The following is a 13169-nucleotide window of genomic DNA, read 5'->3' on the forward strand; positions in this document are numbered from 1 at the left end:
TTCAAACTTGTCTTGGCTATTATTATTATTATTATTATTATTATTATTATTTTGAAATGGAATCTCGCTCTGTCGCCCAGGCTGGAGTGCAGTAGCACGATCTCTGCTCACTGCAAGCTCCGCCTCCTGGGTTCAAGTGATTCTCCTGCTTCAGCCTCTTGAGTAACTGGGACCTCAGGTGCCCGCCCCCATGCCCAGCTAATTTTTTGTCTTTTTATTGGAGACGGGGTTTCACTGTGTTAGCCAGGATGGTCTCGATCTCCTGACCTCATGATCCACCTGCCTCAGCCTCCCAAAGTGCTGGGATTACAGGCGTGAGCCACCACACCTGGACTTGTCTTGGCTATTCTTGACTTTTTACACTTCCACATACATATTAGAATTAGCTTTCCAATTTCCATTTTAAAAAAAAAGGAAAGGGAAAAAACCCTGATTTGGATTAGAATTTTACAAATCTAAGAATTAATTTGGAGTTTATACTAGTGAGTCTTCCAGTTCATGAATATGGTTTGTCCCCTCATTATTTAATTTGTCTCAGTAATATCCAGCAAACCATTTAGCTTTCTGTGTAGAGGTCTTGCACATCATTTGTTAGATTTATTCCTAAGTATTTGATTTTTTTGATGCTGTTGTAAGTGGTCTCTTTTTTAAAAATTTTATTTCCAAATTGTTTGTTGCTGGTATATAGAAATATATTTGATTTTCATATATTGACCTTTTAGCTAATGACCATGTTGCATTCACTTATTAATTCAATTAGTATATGTAAGGATTTTTTTGCATTTTCTATGTATATCATCATGTTTGTGCATAATCACATTTCCTATCCAATCTAAATACATTTATATCTTTTTTTGGTTTCTTATTGCATTGGCTAAGACTTCAAGTATAGAAGTGTTGATAGCAGACCTCCATAGCTTGATCCCAAACTCAGAGAGGGTTTCAATATTTTACCCGTAGTAAAACATTTACTGAAGATTTTTAATACTTGTATTATATGAAAAAAATATGTATTTCATGTTTATATTTTATGAAAGATTTCTTTATTTCTCACTTTTTAAGAATTTTTTCATGACTCTTGGATTTTATAAAATATTTTCTCTATCAATTGAGATGATTATATAAGTTTTCTTTACCCTGTTAATGTGGTAACTTAAACTGATTAAATTTTGAATATTTAAACAACTTTTCATTTCTGGTATATACACAATTTGGTTGTCATCTATTACCCTTTTATATAGCGCTAGATTTGGTCTGCTAATATTCTGAATAGTTTTTGCATCTATCTCAACCTTAATTATAATGTACATTTTAAACTAAAAATTACAAAGAATTGCTGATTTCATAAAAAGAGTTGGGAGGTGTCCCTCTTTTTCTATTCTCTGGACAACTCTATGTAAAATTGGTATTATTCCTTCCTTAAGTGTTAATTTCATCTGGACCAAGAATTTTGTCTTAAGGTATAAGTCTATTAAGAGTCTTCTAGTCTTTTTTCTTTTTGTATCTGCTGGGTTCAGTTTTTTTGTTTGTTTGTTTGTTTTGGAATTTGTCCATGTCAAGTTTATTGGCATACATTTCTTCATAATATTTGTTTATTATTTTTTGATGTCTGTAGAATCTGGAGTGATATCCTTTTTTCACTTCTGATATTGATTGATTGTGCCATCTCTTTTCTTGAGAAGTCAAGGGTTTGCTTATTTATAGGTGTTTTCAAAGTAAAAACTTTTGGGTTTGCTAATCCTCTCTAATGTAAACTTTTTTTCCTATTTCATTAATATCTACATTATTATCTTTTTTCTATTTTCTTTATTTAGATTCATTTATTTTTTTTTCTAATTCCTTAAGCCAAATGGTTCTTTTATTTGCAGCCTTGTTTTCTAATGTATGCATTTCAAAACTTTGAATTTTCCTGCATTCATATCTTTATCTGCGTTTCATACATTTTGTGTCATATTTTCTATTCTCTATTGCTTCTCTGCTTTCTGCTTATTTCTATATTAATTATTTTCTATATTTTATTAGTTTGTTTCACAGTCTTGTAAATTCTTTCGGTGGTTACGGATTTTTTTAACAGATTTTTAAAAAGTTTTTCTGGCTTTTCTAATTGTTCTCAATGGAAGATTATTTGGGATATACAGATCACCAGCATGTTTCTGTTGGCTTGTAGGCCAATTTTTTAAAATGACCAAATAAAACTTCTGATACCAATTAAAAATTTTGTATTTCTGCCCTGGGCCTTTAAAAGTCAAACCTGCACTTGACCAGTCACCATATATTTTCCAAGTAGATTTAATACTAGTGCCTAGGAATAGCACTAATGAAGGTTCAGACACATGCATAGTATATGCTCTGCTGTATGTCATTGTGGCACAATAACAGAATCCACAAAATTGTCCACATTTGATATTATTATGTTTAAAGTTTTTGGCATTTGAGGAAGTTCTGCTGTGTGGCATTGTGGGACAGTAACAGTCCACAAAGTTGTCCACATTTGAGAATATTAGGTATAAAGTTTTTGGCATTTGAGGAAGTTTTAGAAGCTTCCTGTTCATCTTACATATGTAATAAATAATGTAAGTTATGATTAGATATTGTTGGTACTTTAACTTTGAAAGAAAACCATCTTATTACCTCTTTTTCAAGTTTTATTGAAAGATTGGACATTTAATTGAAAACTATTTGGACATTGCAACACAAACTTTAAAAAAATTATAATCTACAGTTCTTACATGAATAAAGCAGTATTCTTACCAAGTAGCCAAAGTAAAATGCAGACATTTTACTGTATGCTGAAGCTGATTAAGATGTATTATTTATAACTCCACTTTCAAATATTTTATTTATTAGTACAGTCTTACTGTTCTCAATGGCTAACTTTATAATAAATATTGTAAGTATTTAACTACATAGAATCACTTAGTGTATATTAAGTATATATTTAAACATATAAATATAAATAAATCAGCCCATGACTTTATATGTTTATATTATAAATACTATAACAAATATTATAAATTTGAACCTCTAAAATTTACACTAGTCAAATTATCTAGATTTGTATGAGAATTAATTGGAAAAAAACCCTAGAAACCCATTAAGCAAATTAAAACCTATATTTAGGAAAATAGTCTTGCCTAAGATGTACAAATTGTATCCACGCTTGGTTGTTATCCAGCACAAGTCTTGCTGCTTACCAAAATTGATTTTATTAAAGATTGCTTATAGGCTGAGGCTGAAGGTGTGCCATTATCCTTTACCAATATATAATTACAACATGCCGTCCTTTGTTAATCTGACACTTATTTGAAGAACTGAACTACCTTGGATTCTTAGGTAAGAAAGAGTTTTAATTTTAGTGCCTCAGATTTTCCATTGCTGCTTTTACATGGGTGTGTGAGATTCAGAAATATGAGAGTGAAGTAAAATAAAAGATGCTTTATAAATACATGGAATTAGGTGCCTGCAGGGGAAGCTACACAGCAGCTAGCCAGCATTTTAATTCGATGTTTCTCAGCTGTATTTTATTTGAGGTGTTAGAGTTGTACTTTTTTGTTTTCCAATGTTTATAGACTGAGCTTGATTTTCATATCTACTTGAATTCTCATTGATTTTGTGGCTAATCAGTCTCCCAAGATGTCATTTACTTGAAGTTAAGTATTGATATTTATGATTTGAATATATTTAACAACTTTATAGTTAATAACTTTAAATTCTCTTCTGGTGAAAGTATTCAGTTTGGCCAGTGTCTTCTCAGTCAGTGCTCTAATTTAATACAGTGTTTACTGCTAAATCTAATATTGTTTCTAACACATTATAAAGGTCAGAACTTATATAAATATACTGTAGTTTGTGATAGTTTTGGAGATTGGGCTACAGTGGCATTTATTAGTGAAGTAAAAGATCAGTCCATAAGAAAAGATGAAGTGATACTTTATTTAGTCCATATATTTTTAATGGACAGTGGTCTCCACTTTCTAAGTGAGGATTTTTCATTTTTCTAAGTATTCTTAAGAGAATCAGTTTTGGACTTTTGGTTAAACATAGAAGTTAGAATAAATATGTTTATTTCTTCCTAAATTCACTAAATTGACAGAATAAACAATAAAGGAATAAAGAGAATGGAAGAGGCAATATAACATCAGGCTAGAGAAGTGAAATTTTAGAAATGTTAGAAAAGAAATGCATAAATTATAACCAACTTAGAGCAGTTTTGATGACACTTAATATTTGATCATTATATTGAGTTACAATTTAATTATTCCTTAATATTGAGTCATATATATAATTTTTTTAGTGTCTAATAATGGGTTATCATAATTAACCACTCATCTATCAATTACCATTTAGTTTTTTCAGCTTTTCACTGTTACAATTAGCATTCCATGTATCAGTCTTAAAATATTTTGGGTTTTTTTCAGAATGGAATGACTGAATCAAAGTTTATACCTTTTATGAGTATTGATCCATGCTGCCAGATTGCTTTGCAAAGCCATTTTTATTATTACCATCAATGTGTGGAATTTCCCATTTCACTACTTCCTAGCCAGCATTGCATTTGCCTTAGGATGTTCAATCTGGGAAGGGACACATAGCCCTTGCATCAATTGCTTGTCTGTGGTGCTGTGGGAAAGTGTGGCATGACATGAGATGACAAATTTTACCAAGTGGAGCTTAGCTGTGTGCCTTTACCACTGCCACCTTATAATAAAGACAGATGCTGTGAGTTTAGAGGAAGAGGTGATTTCCCTTATTTACCTGGGGTGCTCAAGGAAGGATTCATGTAACAAGTAGAATTTGAGCTGTGTATAATGAGGGATTTATAAAGAAAAATTTGCACAGACACATGAGAGGTGTATCAGTCTGGATCAAACCAGAAGACAGAAGCCACATAGTAACTAAAATTGTTAGTTTAACTTAAAGAATTATTAGGGTATGATAGGAGAAAAACTATGAAGTCACTCTATAAAGAGAACTCCAAAAGGTACCCTAGGGCTGAGGAAAAGTACCCAGTGAAGGATGGAATTGAAATGAGATTCAGACCTCATTGAAAGTGTGGCTATAGCCCATTGGATGGTAGAGAAGTTTGCTGGGTTGTCTGAGCCAAAGCTGGTGCACACAGTGTCAGCGGGTGAGTTAAGACTGATAGGACAGCATGCAGAGGGAATCAGGGCAGTGCAGCAGGGCCACAGTAACAACCCTTGGGGTGCAAGTGAGTTGAGGTTGGCTAGTGAGTAGAAGGAGTTGGAGCACCACTTTAGATACCACTGGAATTACAAATTGGAGAGGCCTTCCTGTGTAGCAATCTAGAGCACTGCTGTGTACAGCTTGGGGCAGGGCAATATACCAAGCTGCTGTGTGGAACAAAGGTCAGGTGGCTGACTGGCCAAGCTGGTGCATGTGGGCTGAGGAGAGGGGATGGGGAGTAGCCACCTGGTCTGGGGCTCCTGGATATGGTGCTGCTGCTGCCTGAGTAGAGAGCTGGAGAAAGAAAGCACACAGCAGCTAGCCAGATGCTGGAGAAAGCTTTCCCCTGTAGGCACCTAGTACTAGAGCAGTGTTGTTTTTCAGCCTTGGCATTATTGACCTTCAGGGCTGGATAATTATTTGTTGTGGGGAGCTGTCCTGTGTATTGTAGGATATTTAGCAGTATCCTTGGCCTCTATTCACTGTATTCCAGTAGTTCCCCGAGTTGTGACAATGGAAAATAGCTCCAAATATTGCCATATGTCCTCTGAGGGCAAATTATCTCTAGTTGTGAACCACTGCAATAGAGAAATCTCACAGCGGTGGAACAGTCGAGGGGTAAAATATAAGCTCTCCAGAAACCTGCTGAGAAAACCTCCTTCTGCAAAGCCTCTCCAGTGCACTCTATTGACAGAGCTTAGCATCATGTCAACTGGCAAAGGAAAAATATTTTAAAGGCCCAGATCCACTTTTCCAGATAAGACAATGAAGGATGAATTTGGAGTAGAGAGGCAATAAACTGACAACTGTACAAAGTGCAGTTATAGAATTAAATATGGTTGGAGAATTAAATATGAGCAAAGTTGTAGAAGCAGAAAAGCATAGGGGCACTAGGGAAATTCAAGGACAAGAAGACTAAAGTACAAGGCTGATGTAAAGTGGTAAGAGGAGAATAAGCTAGAAGGGCCCTTTGAATCTTAACTCTGGAGTGCTTTGAGTGAGTGGAGGAGAGGGGAAGAGAAAGACAAAGACCAATGAAGGTTTGAGATTTGGTGCTGTCAATAGAGGAGGAAGGCAGAGGCAGCGGTGGAGGAGTGATAGAAATAATTGGGGCCTACATTTTTGCACATAACAGATTACTCAGGAAATGGTTTGTGATAGTATATCCTGGGTTTTTTTTTCCACCTATCCATTTCATAATGTAATGTAGTGCTTTAATACATAAAATATGCTTATTGGGGCCGGATGTGATGGCTCATGCCTGTAATCCCAGCACTTTGCGAGGCTGAGGCGGGTGGATTACCTGAGATCGGGAATTCGAGACTGACCTGGCCAACGTGGCAAAACCCCATCTCTATTGAAAATACAAAAATTAGCCAGGCATGGTGGTACATGCCTGTAGTCCCAGCTACCCAGGAGGCTAAGACAGGAGAATTACTTGAACCTGGGAGGCAGAGTTTGCAGTGAGCCAAGATCATGCCACTAAACTCCAGCCTGGGTGACAGAGGGAGACTCTGTCTCAAAAAAAAAAAAAAAAAAAAAAAAAAATATATATATATATATACACACACACACACACACACACGGATATGTATATATACATATATATACATACATACACACACACATATCCACACACACACAGAATTTGGGACAAGAGAAGAGTAATACGAGGAAATAAGAGACTATAGGGAGTTCATTGTCCCTCTTACTCTTCTATGGGGAGAATGCAAGGGCAAGCCAGAACCTCTGCACTTTCTCACCGGGTGAAAGTAGGGGAACATGTCTCATGGTAATGCACAGAGCTAAAAGAGAATTCCAGCAGAGGGAAAGTGGAAGTTACGGTTTTAACTCAAACGCCTCTATAGTCTTTTATTTTGCCAAGGATATGTCTCCTCCTTTCTAAATACTCTTGTGGTTTGTTTTGCTTGTCTTGCAATCTTATAATCCAGCATCACTGAATGGTCTTAAAGTTTCCCAGATGTCTTTGTGGCATTTCCTTCTAGGTATATTGAAATTTGCCCTTTTTTATTCTTGAATTTTGTCCTTGGCTCAAGGTTTTACATTTTACTGACTCTTCATACTACTTTTCTCCCCTTATTTAGAAATGGACTCAGAACTCAAGGAAGAAATTCCTGTGCATGAGGAATTCATTTTGTGTGGTGGAGTCGAAACCCAGGTTCTAAAATGTGGGCCCTGGACTGACCTCTTTAATGATCAAAGTGTCAAAAGGCCTAAGCTGCTTATTTTCATTATTCCTGGTGAGTATAAAAGTCTGGATGAGGAGACATTTTGTAGATACTCATAACTATGTCTGATTTTAAAGTATAGAGAATTTGGTAAATATAGAAAACCTTGGAGAAGGAATTAAAATTGCTCGGCCCATTGTTAACAACCACCCTTAATATTTTGATGGCTGGACTTTGTGTTTTTCTTCTATGTATTTACATTATGTTGTCTGTTATGTGTGTGTGTATTTGTGTGTGTTTGTGTCACAGTTGGAAGTACATACAAGATATGCAGTTTTGCAATGTGGTTTTTAAAGCATTTCTTAATATTTAAAACTTCATCAATATTTTTGCCAGTTTTCTAAACTTTTTCTGCCTCATTTCAACATGATTATATGTTTATTATAGAATATTTGGCCGGGTGCGGTGGCTCACGCCTGTAATCCCAGCACTTTGGGAGGCCAAGATGGGCAGATGACGAGGTCAGGAGAGACCATCCTGGCTAATGTGGTGAAACCCTGTCTCTACTAAAAAACAAAAAATTAGCTGGGCCTGGTGACACATGCCTGTAGTCCCAGCTACTTGGGAGGCTGAGGCAGGAGAATTGATTGTACCTGGGAGGCAGAGGTTGCAGTGAGCCGAGATCACGCCACCATTCTCCAGCCTGGGCAACAGAGCGAGACTCCGTCTCGAAAAAACATTTAAAAAAATAAAAATTTTAAAAAAGTAAAAATTAAAAATTAGAATATTTATTCTGATGTTTGGCAGCTGAGTAACTTTTGCTAGATCACTGTCAATAGAATGTTAGGGACAGATGCTTGAGCAATGGCAGGTATTCGAAATGCATTTTAAATTGTGAGTTTGAACATACATGTTTATTCTTATTCTGTGAATTGTCAGTTTGAAACCCTTGCCCATTTTTCAATTGTGTTTTCAATGTTTTCCTTATTGATTTTCAGTTGATTCTTACACAACTGTAAAACTGTGTTATATCTGTCATACGTGACAAGAATCTTTCCTGGTTTGTCTTTTGACATCATTTACAATGTTTATTTGGTTGTATATAAAGTATCATTGTTATGTGGCCAAAATGCTAAGTCTCTTCCTTTAAGACTTCAGGGTTTTATGAGTTTCTTAGAGAGGAACTTTCCTCTCTAAGAAGGAAAGTTGGCTTTCCTACTCCAAGATTATAAAACAATTCTGCCATATCTTCTAGTGTTTTTACAGTTTCATTTGTGATCTTGAAATTGATGCATCTAGATTTTAAGGGCAGGGACTGAGGAAGGGATCTAGTTTTCTTCTCCCTCTCCTTTGATGGCTTATTGCATGGTCCACAACCATTTATTATATAATCTGCCTTTCTCCTACTGGCTTACAATGCTGTGTCATAAAGTAGGTTATCCTGTGGCTGGGAGTCTCTTTCCATGTTTTTTGCCTCTTCATGTGTTCTTCATGTTTTTTAGTAGCTGCAGTTTTATGATACTTTTACATATGTTTTGGAACTTGTTCATTTTTATTCTTCTCCAGAATATTCTTTAGCTTCTTTTCTTTTGGCTGCAGAATATATTTTTTGGCTTCATTAGGAGGAAAAAAAAAAGCTTAAATGATCTTTAAAGTCAACTTTCCTAAAATTGATCTCATAAAGACAGTAGAATGGTAGATACTAGAGACTGGGAAGGGTGCAGGGCTGGGAGGAGGGATGAAGAGGTAGGTAAACAGGTACAAACATACAAGTTAGATGAAAGGTATAAGTTCTATTGTTGGAACTTATTTATACCAACAGAATTGGCATAGTCAGCAGAGTAGACTGACTATAGTTAACAGTAGTGTCTTGTATTGGTATAAAGTAGCTAGAAGAGAGGCCTTGGATTTTTCTCAACACATAGAAATGATAAATACTCAAAGTGAATGTACTAAAACACCCAGACATGATTGTTACATGTTCTATACAGGTAATAAAATATCACATGTACCCCATGAATAGATAACATAAATATCAGTATATTTAAAAAATAAATAATAACCAAAAAAATCAGCTTTTCTAATTCCAACAGATGTTCTCAGAGGCAACCACTTTTAACACTGGTATATTCCTGTGATATTTACTCCACATTCCTTTATGTTTTATGTTTTATGTTTTATGTTTTATTTATTTATTTATTTTTTGAGACAGAGTCTCACTCTTTTGCCCAGACTGGAGTACAGTGGTATGATCTCAGCTCACTGCAACCCTCTACCTCCTGGGTTCAAGTGATTCTCCTGTATCAGCCTCATGAGTAGCTGGGATTACAGGTGCCTGCCACCATGCCTGGCTAATTTTTGTAGTTTTAGTAGAGACAGGGCTTTACCATGTTGGCCAGCCATGTCTCGAACTCCTGATCTCAAGTGATCTGTCTACGCCAGCCTCCCAAAGTGCTGGGATTATAGGCGTGAGCCATCGTGCCTGGCCTTTACTCATTTCTAAATGAAATACTTGTATTTCTTCTTCTTGAGTTGTTTTTTGTTTTGTTTTGAGATGGAGTCTCTCTCTGTCGTTTAGGTTGGAGTGCAGTGGTGTGATCTCAGCTCACTGCAACCTCCGCCTCCTGGGTTCAAGCAATTTCCCTGAGTTTTTTAATATTAGATATTGTCTGTTATCTTCTTCCATGAAAGAAAAAGGTTAGCTTTCTTATATTTTCCCTTCTCCATACACAGTCATATACCCCTCCTTCTCTATCTTCCTAGTATGGGAATATTGCAGTTTTTTGTTAGGTCAATATTCAGTGTTTTTATTATTATGACTATGTATTATATTATGTATATTGTATTGTATCATATTATACATAGCTAAGCCTATAGGGAATTATGCATGCTTTCCCTTTCTTATATATTTTTGTTTGTTTTCCCTGGGTTAATGATGTTCTGGTTTTTTTTTGCTTAGTTTTTTGTGCTTCAATCACTCATTTATCCTAGAACTATTCTCTAGAAGTGAAAAAAAATTCCTTTCAATGCATTTGAGTCATCAGTCAGTTTTCGGAATGCTCTGTCCTTTGGCTCCTGTCTGGACTGATTGCTCCCCAGGCCTGCTGTACAGTTGCCATCCTGGGGACTTCTGTCACTTTCTCCCGGCTTGGATCTCCCGTTTCTCAAATCCCACATTTTTATCTTTCTTAGTTTATTCTCTTGTTTTTGGTAGAGCGTGCATCTTCTAGTAGCTTCCTTAGAAGAGGTACAAGAGAAGTAACACGGCATGCTGGAAAGTGTCTTAGACTCTAGGTTGGAAATAATTTTTCTATAGGAGGAAAATGGAGGGCGTTAAATAGAGGGCATTAATCATTGTTTTCCAACACTCAGAGTTGCTTATAAGAAGTATTGATATCATTTTCTGATTTTCGCCTTTTGTATGTGAAGCTTCTCTACCCACATTTTGGAGACCTTTTCTTTGTTCTGAGATTCTGAAATTTATCAGTGAAGCACATTGGTGTGAGTGTTTTTTCATACAATGTACTTGGGTTTTGGTGGGCCCTTTTAAGCCAGAAACTCATTTCATTCTAATAGGTCTTTGTTTTTCTTTTCTTTTTTGTAGTCTCATGTTTAATGGATGCAATATCATTTTCTTTTCTTTTTTTTTTTTTTTTTTTTTGCATTTTAAGAATTTTCACTGTGTTCCTTTTTTTTTTTGTTTGCATTAGTCTTTAGTTTTCCTCAAATGCCTGGCAATCCTTGACTATCCATCCATGTTTAAGAGGAAGACAAAAAACAAAATGGAAGCTTTGTACTCAGAGCTGGGGCTTATCCAGAGGTGTGTCTAGGGTAATTTGCCATCCTAGCTTGCCGAGGACCAAGAGATTTTCTAGGACATAAGACTTTCAGTACTAAAACCATGACAGTCTCAGGCAAAACAGAGGGGTTGGTCACCCTAGGTGGGCCTCATTTCTAAGGTGATCGAGTAAGGACCCAGCATTTCATTAAGGGATTTCCAACTTTGAGTGTCTGAAAGCTCTTTCTTTTATTGTTCAGTTTTCCTGGGGAGGAGTCTTTCAGGCTCCTGTTTGAGGAATGGAAACCTGTCTGTTAATGTTCAGAAAGGAACAGGGGAAAGGAGGTGTTGGGAGTTTCAGTGTTTGATTATGCCTAGTCCAACCTCTTCTCAGTATGGTACTTCCATTCTTAGCTGGACTAAGATTCCTGATCCAGAATTTCTCTTTGTTTTAACCACTTCTGGGAATAAACTATTCTTCTGCCAGGATGTAACAGTCTTTCTGGAAGTCAGTCCAGCAGCATCTATTAAATAAAAATACACTTACTTTTCCAGTAGTAAAGGAGAGTTTGAAATTATAGGCATGGCAAGTGCTGGTTTGATGGAGCAGAGATTGGAATAGCATATAGCATAGGATAGAGAAAATAAGTAGAAACATTATCTTCAACTCGCGAGGGGATATCCTTCTAAGGCTAGAAAGAAGGAGGTGAAATTGGTTACTAAAATGAAGAAGTGTAAAGGCATATCAGAGGGAAATGAAGTCTCCTGCTTCCTGACCACTGTTTTCTCTGTTGACAGTTAAGATCATGTTTTGAATGCTAATCATTTCTAGCTCATGAAAAGATCTAGGCCTGTTGTTCTTAAAGTTGGTGTCAGGATCAGAAGTATTGCTTGAGAACTTTAAAAATGCAGTTCCTGGGCCCTATCCCTGACCTTCTGAACCAGAAAATCTGGGGGTTGGGCAATCAGTGTTTTAACAAGCCCTCCAGGGGACTGTGATATGCATACCTGATCCAGGGTGGAGTCATGGGAATGAGTTGTTTAAGTTTAATGTAGGTGAAGTTCTTTGGATTTGATCATAATAATGATCATGGGACAAAGTTTTTGACTCAGTCAGTCTAACTGGATTTTGAAATGTCCTGACATGACATGACAAGTGAAACTGTCATTTAAGGGTCAAGGCTTTCAGGCAATGTGTGAGTGACTAAAAAGTTGATAGATGGAAATGGATGGCTTGAGTCTTAAAGGAGAAGAGGTTGTTCTAATAGTGAGGTGAAATAGTAAGTGGGACAGACAACCCACCCACTTCCCCACTTGGGGATAGTATTTATTCACTCACTCTTTTATCCCAGGTGCTAGGAATGCTGTGTTGCATTAAGTCTTTTCTCTGATTGAGTTATATGTGATGTTAGAGAAGAGTGACTGAGGTCTCTGATGAAGAGAATTGAAAGGAAAACAGCCCATTACAGGGGAGAGCCAGATTTCAGATAGGTCAGGAGATAAAGGGAGCATTCAGTGAAGACACTGAGGATGGAGGGAAGCATAAAACATTTGTAGTTTGACAGTCTCATTGTTTATAGCGCTTTGACATTTCCAGATCACATTTCATTTCCTAGTGTTCTTTTATGTTTGCCCTGTTCATTAGTTTGTGGGATTTAGAATTGTATTTTCTTTTTTGGCAGGTTTTTGGGGAGCTAATCTATTTACACTGTGGGAATAATCAGGATAACAGTATTTCAAGGATTGTGAAGCCATTATCACACCATGTTATGTCCATCTCTGATAGATTGGCATAACATTTCATTTTAAATCACATTGCTTTTGCAGCTAGCAAAATTAATTCTTCACTTCTAAGTTGGTAATGATAATGGTGAGTTAAGTGATCAGATTGAAGAACTTTTAATTTAGTTTCATTTTTTCCAATGAATTTTAGATCTTGGATTTCTGTAAAGTAACATTGTCCTTGGACTTCCTTTAAGTAGTGAAATGAACAAAGGGAATCAAATTGAGAACTCACC

General features: G+C 36.2%; 1 protein-coding gene across 5 annotated transcripts in view; it reads left to right on the plus strand.

Moving 5' to 3' along the window:
* Positions 1–13169, plus strand: part of LDAH (lipid droplet associated hydrolase) — a 151823-nt gene that overhangs the window by 11751 nt on the left and 126903 nt on the right. For all 5 annotated transcript variants that reach the window (XR_012422641.1, XR_001484632.3, XM_005576468.4 and 2 more), the window contains one exon: positions 7290–7445. Coding sequence is in view for 2 of the 5 variants with exons in the window: in XM_005576468.4 (XP_005576525.3) it covers positions 7292–7445 (154 nt within the window). In the remaining 3 variants the exon portion in view is untranslated. The remainder of the gene's footprint in view (positions 1–7289; positions 7446–13169) is intronic.

Source organism: Macaca fascicularis, chromosome 13 (assembly GCF_037993035.2).
Source record: "Macaca fascicularis isolate 582-1 chromosome 13, T2T-MFA8v1.1".
Classification (NCBI taxonomy): Eukaryota; Metazoa; Chordata; class Mammalia; order Primates; family Cercopithecidae; genus Macaca; species Macaca fascicularis.